The 12686-nt window shown below is 36.9% G+C and overlaps 1 protein-coding gene across 1 annotated transcript in view; it reads right to left on the bottom strand.

Moving 5' to 3' along the window:
- Positions 1 to 11506, bottom strand: part of LOC140246909 (scavenger receptor cysteine-rich domain-containing protein DMBT1-like) — a 28038-nt gene extending 16532 nt beyond the window's left edge. The window contains exons 1-9 of the mRNA XM_072326232.1: positions 11500 to 11506; positions 10290 to 10504; positions 8161 to 8284; positions 7137 to 7502; positions 5427 to 5498; positions 3863 to 3980; positions 2411 to 2601; positions 1454 to 1609; positions 3 to 194 (exon numbers count right to left, since the gene is read on the bottom strand). Of these exons, the coding sequence (XP_072182333.1) occupies positions 3 to 194; positions 1454 to 1609; positions 2411 to 2601; positions 3863 to 3980; positions 5427 to 5498; positions 7137 to 7502; positions 8161 to 8284; positions 10290 to 10504; positions 11500 to 11506 (1441 nt within the window). The remainder of the gene's footprint in view (positions 1 to 2; positions 195 to 1453; positions 1610 to 2410; positions 2602 to 3862; positions 3981 to 5426; positions 5499 to 7136; positions 7503 to 8160; positions 8285 to 10289; positions 10505 to 11499) is intronic.
- Between the last annotated feature and the right edge of the window lie 1180 nt (positions 11507 to 12686).

A 12686-nucleotide genomic window follows, 5' to 3' on the forward strand; every position in this document is an offset into this window, starting at 1 on the left:
ACCGTCATCGAAGGCGAGGTTGATCTCGATGTTGTCGCCAGGCATGGCGTCGGCTGCAGTGAAGGTGATCCAGAGATCGCCTCCGTAAGTCGAGAAGGTCTCATCATCCATATCGCCTGTGATCAGCTTCTGTCTCGACCCGATTGCTGTCGGATCCGATCCCGACCCGATTTCCAGCTTGTCGTACATGCGTTCTGCGGGACCGTTCAAACTTAACATGTTAAAACGAACTCCAAACTCTCGAGGATACTATGATAATACAGGTAATCATACAAATGTATATGCTTTCAATATAGGTTGAGAGTTTAAATAATCTATGTCACTAAAATTGAATCATCCATATCGACCCGATTGCTTTTGGATCCGATCCCGACCTGATTTCCAGCTTGTCGTACATTGTGTTCTGCGGGACCGTTTAAACTTAACGTGTTAAAACGATCTCCAAACTCTCAAGGATACTATTATACTGCAGGTAATCATAAGAATGAAATTGCTTTTATTATAGTTTGAGAGTTTAAACAATCTATGTCACTGAAATTGAATTGTTCTTGTCGCAGAATCATCCAAATCGAGCCGATTGCTGTCGGATCCGATCCCGACCCGATTTCCGGCTTGTCGTACATGCGTTCTGCGGGACCGTTCAAACTTCACAAATCAAAACCATCTCCAAACTCTCAAGGATACTATATACAGGTAATCATACGAATGCAATATTTGCTTTTAATACAGGTTGAGAATTTAAAGAATTTATATCACTAAAATTGAACTTTTCTTTTCGCAGAATACACAATACTGTAGTTTATGCTGTCTTCCCTCAAAATAACATCCCATAGAAGATGAGAATATCTGGTTGACTGTGATTCAGTGACTTGTTGTATCCTGAAGTACAAAGTGTTTGATGTTTAGCTTCAGAGAAGAGTCCAACAAGTTTGATTCAATTCTGGAAATAAATAAACCGCATTCCTTGAATGAAGGCTACGCTTTGCTACGCCTTTATCTCTCAATTCACAACTGAATGACACGCGCCTTAAAAATTAAAATGATAACAACAACAACAATAATAACAACAACAACAACAGGCGTAAATGTCAATCCAGCTGAATTGCCTGCTCCTTAAAAATCAAACCAACAACAAGTACAAATTCAAATTGCGCAAGCTTGTTTGTGTGCATGACGAATTTATGGAGGAACAAAAATTGATTTTTATAGTTTCACATGATATGAAGGCAACGTCAATTGAGAAGTCTCCACATTTATTATAGTGTGGGAAAGTCTTCATCGGGTTAAAGACATGCTATTTGTTTGTTTTGTTTTGTATGGTATTGTTGAATTTCAACGTCATTTTGCCTGGAAAGGACAAAATTATTTCTTTTATGAATTCAACCGTTAGAAGGACAGGGGAGACGGCATTTTTCATGATGTTTAGGTTACTACATCCGGGTAACGGACTGACCTGACACGAGCGAAGCTACGCGCACGTTGACGTTCGTTAGGAATGGCGTCTTGACAAGCCACTGGCAGTAGACCGTGGAAAGATCCGTAAAGTTGCCTAGCTGAATCTCACCGCTGGAGGCGCCATTCAAATCCAGCTCCCCGTTGCAGCTAAAATCTTTTTTGTTGTGTTTTTTTTTTTTAAGTAAGCAATGACAAAAATGAATACAAATTATCAAAATTTATACGCATCTGTTCTTAAAATTCTTTTTTTTTTGGTTTTTTTTTTTGGTTTTTTTGTTCTAGCATTGGTGTCCGCACATCAGTAAGGTGTGTTTGATGGGATATTTTGGGAAACCAAAGCACATGTTCGCTCGAACTCAACACTAGTACTTGAACACAGCGGTGAAAGTTTGAGGAAAATATTCAACGAATTCAAAAATTATGAACTGCCACATTTCATGACGTCGTTATGGACTATATAAGGGAAATATTGAGAGAACCCGACAAAAAGTCTTTTTTTTTTTGTGAAACGTGAACCTACATTTACCATTGTTCTTCATAATCAAATATCATCGGTAATATCGTTTTACTTTCTTTATGAAAGAAGTGAGTCAAGTGTTCTTTCATTTTGCTAGAAAAGTGAATGTATACACTATATCAGGTGTTTTTTTTTGTCTTTCGTATCTTTTATTTTGTTGTCCAAAATGATGTTATGAGGTATTGATAGTAATATCCTTATTAAGTAATGACGTCACAGGCACTTTAAAGAGATTATAACTTATTCCAATAGATTGTCAAATTTTCCGGAAATTTTCACTAATGTGTTCTACTAATAATAATCATTCATGCTTTCACTCAATTCACATCATATTAAAGGTTTGGTTTCCTTTAATCCTCAGTTATACCTCCACATATCAAAAAGAAACAAGAAGACAAAAAAACATGTTTACATCATCAGAATGTGAGTATCACTCACCCTGCACCTGTCGAACAGTGACGTCAAATCTTCTAGGGTATGACGCACTTCCGGTATACAAAACCATCCAGACACCGTCCCCTTCCTCAATGTACACGTGTTCATTGCTCGCCTGTCCCGTCAATCTCCGCCGGTAGTTCCCCCATCCGTCCCCGGGTGATGCATCGTGGAAAACCTCAAAGAAGTCCACACTGGTTTACGGGGAAAACAGCAACTATAAAGTGTGTCAGTTTTACGTGATTTTTTTTTTTTTTCATGTAAGTCTACGTTTATTTTCGAACGATTCTTTCATTAACGGGCAAGGCTTCCACCTAAAATGAAAATATAGTTCTGGTAAATGTTTGAGAACCCGTTTGCACCATTTCATAATTTTTGTTTCAATGATACATTGATTTAAACTGTCAGTCCAAAGGAACAACTCGGCCCTTTCTGTTAACATTGCCAAATACCAGGCTTGCTGGCAGGTGGATGTACTGGCAGGCACCATTTATTAAGGATTCCATGAATAATCATAACATCACAGATGCTTATCTCAGTGAAATTAGTAACCAACCTGTCTCTTGGTACAAATGACCTTTTTCTGCTCATGCTCAAACTGGAACCCCGAACTGGCTTATAGACTTTACGTCAAGTGTGCACGAGTTGCTGACCCAGGGAAGCCGAGCGGCGGCCCGGGGCAAGAGTGGGGGTTTGTGGCCCGTTCTGATCCCTCACGTTCCTGCATTATCCGTAGCTAATATTTGTTGTTGCACATGTTTCTTATTGTCTTTCCCTGTTGTAATACTTTTTATGTTTGCATATTTGTATCTGATTGTTCACAAGTTTATTCTTTATAGATGTGGAATAAACCGAACCGAACAAAATTTACCAATTACGTTATGTCGCATGGGGCAAAAAGAAAAAGGGGATTGAAACAATATACCAGCCATTTCTTCAAGAAATATGAACTTATTTGTCTATAAATTGAAAATGTTCAAATGACATATTCCCACCAGCAGGATCTAAGTTTTGTCATGATTTTCTGTCGTTTTCAAATTGGATAAACAGTCAACCTCGCCCATGTCGGCCCAACCCGAGTGAAAAAATAGGCTAAATCGAAGAAGATATCGATACCCAGGATGTTTTCGCTCCATTGTGTAATTCAACGTTTTTCTCACGGATCATTTGAATTCGACTTCAGTCGAGGTTCACAGTATTTGATTTAAATCTAATACAAGAGCACGGTCGTCAAGAGGTATCACTAAAAACGGGCAGACCAAGCAGTGGCCAATTTGCACCCAAAAAACAAACAAACAAAAAACCAAAAAGAATGAGTCGGAGTGAACGAGTTAAAGAAGAAATCGCATTTCAACATACATGCATTTGATTATGGACCTTGAGTAAAGAGGAAGCAAACTACATAAAAAGGAAAGGTTAATGACATGGATAAAAAAAAAGATAACAGAATCTTACTCCATCTCGAGGTCGAGGTCATTGATCACAACATCAATCCGAGACCCTGTAACATTATTTGTTATCGCCCAAACGCAGATTGGGATGTCGATGTTATCGGTAACTTCCAGTTGCATTTCTGTCAGTTGAAGCACAAACCAAAAGTTGCAAGAGTAAGCCTATTCACATTTAACCCCACACTTTGCCTTCTTCTTCTTGCTTGCATTTATTTCTAATTGAATTATGATACGTTTTATGTAGCTGCTAAGGAAACAAACACTGTTTATTAACAAACAGCCGTAGAATCTACATATGAAGAGTTTGTTTGCAAAAACCGATAAGTCCATATTTGCCAAATGGAGATATTTGCGGTTAAAGGTCAAGAAAAATAAAGAGAATAATAAGAAAATTTTTGCTTCTTTTGACCATAAGTTCAAAAATATACCTTTATTTTTATGTAGTGACCAATATATCATTTAAAAGGTATTATTTTGTACTTTATGACAGAGATCGTACTTCAAAATCTTGAAAAATGGACTTATCGGTTTTTGCAAACAAACCCTTCATATACTTGTATCCTCTCTTAACAATTTGGTTATGAGTTGATAATGAGTTCGTTATGAATCAATGCTGACAGACATTTTCCGTAGAACAACCATTGGCCATACTATATACGCTACCTTTTTTCGTTGATCGGCGAAAGGAATGGTGCTTTGGTATTGTCAAAATCAGTACGTAATTCGGTGTATTTTTGTAAGGTAAGGCACTGTATCTCACACTAAATATAATAGCCATTACTAAACACTACACAAAAGTGCCATTTTGATATCTACTGGTGATTTCTTATAGGCAAAGACTAAAGAGTGCAGCCCAATCAAGCTGGCCTTTCAAAAGCGGTACATCACTGCTTTCAACGTATAGGAAAAAAATGATATGGTGAGGAGAAATAACACACACACACACACACACACACACACACACACACACACACACTCACACACACCCAAACTATTTATCTATCAATCTATATTCATCTATCCGTCTACCTCTCCTTTATCTGTCTGTCAATCTGTCTACCCATACCTGTCTATACTTATTCATGTATCCATCTATTTATCTATCTATCCATCTATGTGTACCCATAATCTACCTATACACCTGTTTATCTACCTATTCATCCGTCTAAATTCATCTATTTTTTCCCATTCTATTGTATAGTAAACTTGTATACCGCTTGTGCCCAGACGTACTACACATGGAAATATATACCAGCCTTGCCTATATATTTCTCTTTGCAATTAATAATAATAATAATAATTGATATGATTTATATAGCGCCAAATCCACTCTGCACAGTGCTCTAGGCGCAGAAGGAAGAGAAAGTGAAGGAGATAAAGACATACAAATATCAAATACATGTAATGAGTAATCAAATTGAGGCTTTAAACAAGTGAGTTTTTAGACTGCTTTTAAAGGAGTCTGATGAAGAACAGTTTTTTTACGGCTGAAGGTAAGAATCAGTGCAAGAACATTGGCCGACCTTTACGTAGGCCTAAACGATACACGCATTGTGCTATAAACTTACCCATGTCTCCCAAGAAAAAGTTTCCTCCACAGTTGATGGTGTCATTTTGACTGAAGATGATGCCATCCACGCCTTGAGAAAGAAAGAAATAGTAACTAATTGTAACCGGCGTAAGCTAGGACGTATTACCTGAACACAGCAAAGATCGTTATAGGTGGATGTAACTTTATTGTCCGCGGTTGTTTCTATTTTCTTATATTTCTGGTCAGTTTCTCTATGTTTACTTTTACTTAACGATAGATGTTCGGCGGAGTCTTTCTTATAAGGGTGGGATTTCACGGAGCACGCGAACGATTTGCGAACGACGCGAATGACAAAATCCAACATTCGGAAAATTTTTTCTCCGAATGTTTTCCGACAATGAAGCCGAAAACTATTCTTGCGCAATTTGTGCGAAGTTTCCACGACGTATGTGCGAATGTCGTGTGTATCATTGCTAAAGTACAGCATGTTGCGTACACGAAGAACACGCGACGGAAATGCGAACAACGAAAAATTTTCAATAATCATGGGAGAAAATGTACCCAAGGAGAGGTGGAAGCTGTCTTGAGTTGAATTTTTTTCTTTCCTCTATTTCTCCTTTCTTTTTCTCTCATTTCTCTATCGTGTGCTTGCCTACATTTTCTTTTCCTAGGACATATCTCCACTAGTAAAGCCTTTGATCTTTTTTTTTTGTAGTTCCTCCACCACATAATCTCTATAGTTCAAATGAAATGTTACATACTTTAGATTAATTTTAAGTGTATTCTACGATTTTTTTGTATATCAAACATTTATTTCTCCTTGCTAGTCTTTAATTTCTTTTGTTACTATAGTTTTGTATAATAGTATATTTGTTTGATGTTTAGATGTATGTTACGATTTTTATTTGTAGAAAACTTATAGGTCATACATCCCCCAAACGTGCGCTAAACGTTCGCAAGAATATCTCAAAAGGTACGCGAACAGTTTGCGATTACGTCGTAAAATGATCGGAAAAACTTCGCACATTTCGCGTAACATACGCGAGACATTCTCCAAAGTTTCGGAGTCTGTTTGGCCCGGGTTTCACGAACATTTTGCGAACATCGCGCGCGTCTTGCGAAGGTCTTGCGCATATGACGAGGCTTTAAAGACACTTTCGAGAACAATTCACGAGCAAATCACGGCCAAGTGTGCGGAAAAGGTTCGCAAAAAAATTCAAACTTTTTTGAAATTCTCGCCGAAGTAAAAACGACATTCGCGAACAATTGACGACGCTTCCGAACCCTCACGTTCGTTTGGCGATCTTTTGCAGACTAAAATACGAATGCTGGATTCTGCTATTCGCGTCCTTCGCAAATCGTTCGCGTGCTCCGTGAAATCCCACCCTTACTCGTTAATTACACAAACACGGTTAAGATCATCCTTGAATAGTGAAGGTGTGGAAAAGATTAGACTTCACCTATGTTGGTGTCAAAAACTCCACGAAATCTTGTGATTGTGTTAGAATTTGAAATAAAAACGAAGACAATTTTGAGTTTTGTCTCGCTTACATTAAAGGGTCATTCCAGACGATTTAAGAATATTAATGTATGCGTTTAAACCACCAAAACAAACAAACAAACAAACAAACAAACGTACATTTCACTACACAGTGAGATTCAGCTGAACATGATTCGGCTAAAGGACTCTTTGTATGTTGGTCTCATCTAACATTATTCATTCGGCTTTTGGTGAGGAAATACTTACCGCTGTCAGATTCGGCCAAAATATGAAAACCACGTCCATTTCTTGAGTAATCCGCTCTGAATTCTACTGTGACGTAAGCAAAATCCTGTACGGAGATCTGCCGTGTCTCCGTGGTACCGGACTCGTGGAAGAGCACCTCTCGTTGGCCATCCGTCTTGTGTGCTGTGATATCCAACCAATCACGCTCCATCTCAGTGTCCATGTCAAGCAAGGTGAATACGACGTAATTGGACACCGATGACGTAACGTTCCACATATAGTAAGTGTCGTCATCATAGAGAGTCGGGTAGTCGTTTGAGTGTAAGTGAAGAGGCTTGCCAGCTTGTAAATCAACCTCGTGCAGAAATGATTTCAGTTGGATTTCCTCTGAGATTTCAAAAAAATAAGAAAAATTAGTTTAAACATTAATAAGTCATCTCTCCTTTTTCCTGTGCTAGGTATAAAATGGAAACCGATATATTGATCTACAAGTAGTTTCCTGTAATATCATTCACACAATGTGTAGAATCGTAGACACACACACACACACACACACACACACATACAGCAACAACAACAGCAACAACAACAAGCACAAAAGTATGAATGATTAATGATGTTCATCACGCAAGCAACACGGCCGACGTATTGTGATTGCTCTCAATATTGTTTATCTTTCATAGTTGTATTTTTGTATGGTTAAACTGCCATAAGATGCACAAACTGAAAGTTGGGTACAGGCCCTACTTTGAGTTTAAATTTAAAAAAAAATAAGAATAAATAATAAAAAAAACAAATAAAAAGAGTACCATGAATTAAGAGTACAACAATTTTGTACGTAATCAAGCACACGAAATTGGGTGCATTTGGAACTTTAAATGGCCAGTCCTTGTTCATTCTTATGAGTACTATGTGACATTTAATGCATCATGCAACGAATATTCACGGTTACCACGTAGCCTACCTACTACCACTTATATGATAATACCACATTTAGGCTTATAGGTTTCAATTATCTGATTACAGCCCGTTATCTCCACCATACCTCGTGGGTACGCATCGTAGGAAAGCGAGAATCCAGTGCCGTTATTGTTGACGCTGTCTGAACTGAACATTATTGAAAACTGACTTCCGATGAAGTCCTTCGGTAGCGTGGTCCCCATGACGGTCTAGGAAAGAGAGACGGAAACAAAACAAAAGGGGGAAAAGTCTTTAAAAGAGACTATCAGAAGCACAAAGGTACACTAGACTATTTCAAGCATGGAAACGTGGTAAAAAAAAATGTTGACATGAAAGTATGATTAGCGGAATCCTCTTAAAAACAAAGCAAAAACAAACTAACAAACTCAGCATGGAAGTGTTGCAATTTTCAAGGTGTTGCAAACAACATTGTCAATCATTAAATCTGCAACATTTTGAAAAGGGTATGAGATTTGCAAATGAGGCAACATCAAAATCCTTTGTATATACCGTCACACAACTTCAGGCATTATAAGAAACAATAAAAATTACACATCTTTCTTTTACAAAGATCCTCATCCGAACATTGCACCAAATCAAGGTTGTTATTTAGTGAACAATATCACTAGTATCATTTCATCTTTCAAAGAAAAAAAAATGACAAAAAACGAAAACATTCAAACTCTAAACCTGTTACTCTTGAACTCTTGTCTGAATTGTTACTGTATATGCTTTCTGAATTGTTGCTGTCTCTGTTTGTTCTTGGTTTTGTTTTGTTCTGAATTTTGTTTTTACAGGGGGTGACAGACCAAATGGGAAGATTGGAGCATGGTCATTTTTTTTTTTTTTTTTGGTCTTGCTGCAGGCGGCATCTGTTATGAAATCACCCCTTCTCCCCGTCACAGTTGGAAACGATTCTGATAAGGGAATTTCTGTTTAAAAAAAAAAAAAAAAAGATTCTTGAAGTGACTTGATGAGGATGACATTTTTCCGTCTTTATTCCTTGTTCCGTGAAGTGTGTCTCGTTCAATCTGGCAAAGCTTTTAAAACCAATAATCAGAAATCATGCAACTTTGCAGGGCATAAATGAAAACCAGACCACATAATTAAAAAAAAAAAAATCCAATCTACTTATCGTACAGCCAATAGGCAAATAGTAATATAGAGTAATATAAAAGAGTAAAATAGCCTACGAGTGATGCAAGTGATGAGTGATGAGTTCGACTCAAGGCAAACTTGGCCGCTTATAATGATTATTGTTTGCTCCGGTCTAATTTTCTCCGAGGACTTAGGGTTAGTGTTTGGAGTGTAGTAGGGTTTTAGGTTTAGTTTGATGTGAGGATTAGGATTAGGGTTAGGTTTGTTTTTGTGGGTAGAATGTTTGGCTTAGGGTGCAAATGAAGAGTTTGTTTGCAAAAACCGATAAGTCCATATTTGCCAAATGGAGATATTTGCGATTAAAGGTCAAGGAAAATACAGAGAATAATAAGAAAAGTTTTGCTTCTTTTGACCATAACTTCAAAAATATACCTGTATATGTAGTGACCAATATATCATTTAAAAGGTATTATTTTTTACTTTATGACAGAGATCGTACTTCAAAATCTTCAAAAATGGACTTATCGGTTTTTGCAAACAAACCCTTCAAATATTTCATTTGAGCAATATGTCGCAGGAGCAAATAATGTCATGGAACCGCTCCAGGGAACAGGGACTACATTCATTCTCATAATTTTATATTATATAGACGGCGAGGTTCTCTAACCAGTTCATGAAACCTTTTTTTTTTTTTTTTTTTTTTGTTCTTCACTTTTTTTCTTTTTTTTTTTTTTTTTTTTTTTACATTTCGATCCTTCTAGGCTGCTCTGCTATCTCTCAGTACAGCGCCATCAACGATTGTGCAAATCTTCCCAGTCTCTTCAGCGATGACGCTATCCGGACGTCTATGCTTGATGACATTGTCAAGCTATAAGACATCAAAATCCCACAGGGTTTTCACTGTTCTCTTTTGAAAATTATCTGTTACCTAACAAACTATACTCTCACATGGAAAGTGTATTTCGGGTGTTTTTTTTTTTTTCTTGCAAAGTATTATTTCATTTATTGTCATTATTAATATTAATATAAATATCATTGTTATTATCGTCATTACCATTGATATTATTATTGTCATTGTCAATATTATCATCACTGTACTCGGTCTTGTCTACACACCGTTTCGATTCCGTCTTGGTTCCTCACCACCACCATATCGCTTCCCTCGCGGAGGTCGACGACATCGAAGCGGAGTCGAAGCCGGCTTCCGGCCGGTGGCTGCAGCACGAGCTCGCAGTTGACGTCGGCTGCATAAGGGGACGGATATCCAGGTGAGGTGATCGATCCACTCAGGTTAGCAATTGGTGAGCCACCTGTACCGCAGACATCAATGGCTGTCGAAGAAATAGGCAAAACATAAAACTGAGATTTAAATCAACAAAATGGGGCTCTGGTGCAGAATTATGACCGCTTTCTATATGATTTCATCGTTCCTGTTCTATGTTCTGTTCACCCACTGACCTCTACCCCAGGTCCATTTGACTCCCTATAGGAGTACCTTGTAGATTATAACAATAAGAGTAACAATAGCAAGATTATAATAACAATAGCAGCGATTCTAATGATTATGCAAATATGACAATACTAATAGTACTGATGATAATGATGGATGGGATGTATGAATACGTCATCTATATAGCATGATATCAATGACAATGTATCAATGTATAGGCAAAAAACTTGTAACAATATTCAACAGTGAAATGAAAGAAATGTATTAAGTTCTAGTTTGAATGATGCTTCATTTCGGGAATTTGGGATATAATGTAGAGAGAGGTAGTATAGCGAGTATATATATATATATATATATATATATATATATATATATATATGTATATTGTATGTATAATTATGCTTCCAAAAGGCGCCAAATCCATTGAAAATCAATGAATTTAGCTCCTTTTGGAAGCAATCTCTTCATAATATATAGATATATATGTATATATGATATACACATAAAATCGACAAACAGACAGGAAAGAATGCAATTTGTAACGTGATTAGTTTTGCCAGGGAACAAAGAATTGAGCTTTTCCAAAATCAAATTTGATGAGAGGTCAAAAGCTATCTCGGCGTAACGGGTAATTAAGATAAAACTGGCCCGGGCGTGTTTGCACAGGACTTTTCACCTCCGGCTTGCTATCGTACAAAAATGCGACGGTGAAACGTTGAAATAAAAAAGACAAGAAGAAGGAGTTGTGCAAACTCATGATCTCGTGCAGTTTGATCATTCCATGCCTTCGTATGATTATAATACATTCTCCCTCAGCATTTCTCGTGGAACCTCTTGCATGTACAATAGCTGTACATGTTAGTTTTTGTGTCTTACTGATCATAATGCTGGCGATAGTAAATGCAACAACAGTTTATAGTGTATATAACAAAGTAGGCTTTATAATTATGCAAATCATGTTGTACTCCGGAAACCAATGATAGCTCGGTCACAGTAATGGTTCACATTTTAGTATTTTTTTCTTCTTCTTGTTCCTTTTTATCCATAGGCGTACCCCGATTTTCTTATTTGGCACCATTACATCATCTGGTCTTATCTTCAATCTGTTCTCCGTTTCTTTTTCACAAACACTGATTACTCGGGGCTTACAGCCAAACAAGCTAGCTTTCATATAGGTCCCGTCATACTTCTCTTTGATCAACCCCATTTCGATTTCGATTTTGATCAGTTATTATTACATGTAATTACTGTGGTATCACCATGTATATTGTTTGTGTTCTGCACATTGTTTACAAGGTAAAAGAACTTGTTTGATTTCTGTTTTAATGTTCATAGATGAGAAGTATGGAAATAAATGAATTGAATTGAATTGAATTGAATTGAATGTAGCGTAAACTGAACCTTTTTCTTTGCTATCAGCCCAACATTTGATGAAAGTGAATGTTTGAATGCATGTTATTTAGGTGGAAATATGATGTGAATGCATGTGGCTATATTTGGAATAATTATGTAATTCATGTGAGATTGTGTAGGAATTTTGTTTGAGTCTGAAATTCCCCTTTCCCCTGTAATTATTAGATTTAAAAAATCCCACTGAGATCGCATCCGGATGATAGAGAGAGATCTGGATAAAGGGAGGCCAGATAGGAGAGGTCGGACTGTATCATCTTTTATGGGAACTCATTCCATCAGTTGGAGATTGATGTAAAAAAAAAAAAAAAGACGGAGAGAGGTGGATAATGAAAGAGAATAGAATGATTTGAATAAAAATCCAAATAAACTAAAGTCGACTACGTGGTTTTCATTATGAGTGACGATTGGCAATAATTTTTTGACATTTTTAGTGCATGCATCCATTACATTGTATGTTTAAATGATAGTAACAATGGTTGCAGAAGCAATAACATAACGATGATTACAATAAAATAGTGATTGCAGCAATATTAATGAAAATATATCATTACTGAGAGCAATTAGTATGATTGTTATTATTATTATTATCATCATCGTTATCATTTTAAATCAAACTTGAGCTATTTTATAGCGTATTTCACCATAGCTGT

This window comes from Diadema setosum, chromosome 3 (genome assembly GCF_964275005.1).
Source record: "Diadema setosum chromosome 3, eeDiaSeto1, whole genome shotgun sequence".
Classification (NCBI taxonomy): Eukaryota; Metazoa; Echinodermata; class Echinoidea; order Diadematoida; family Diadematidae; genus Diadema; species Diadema setosum.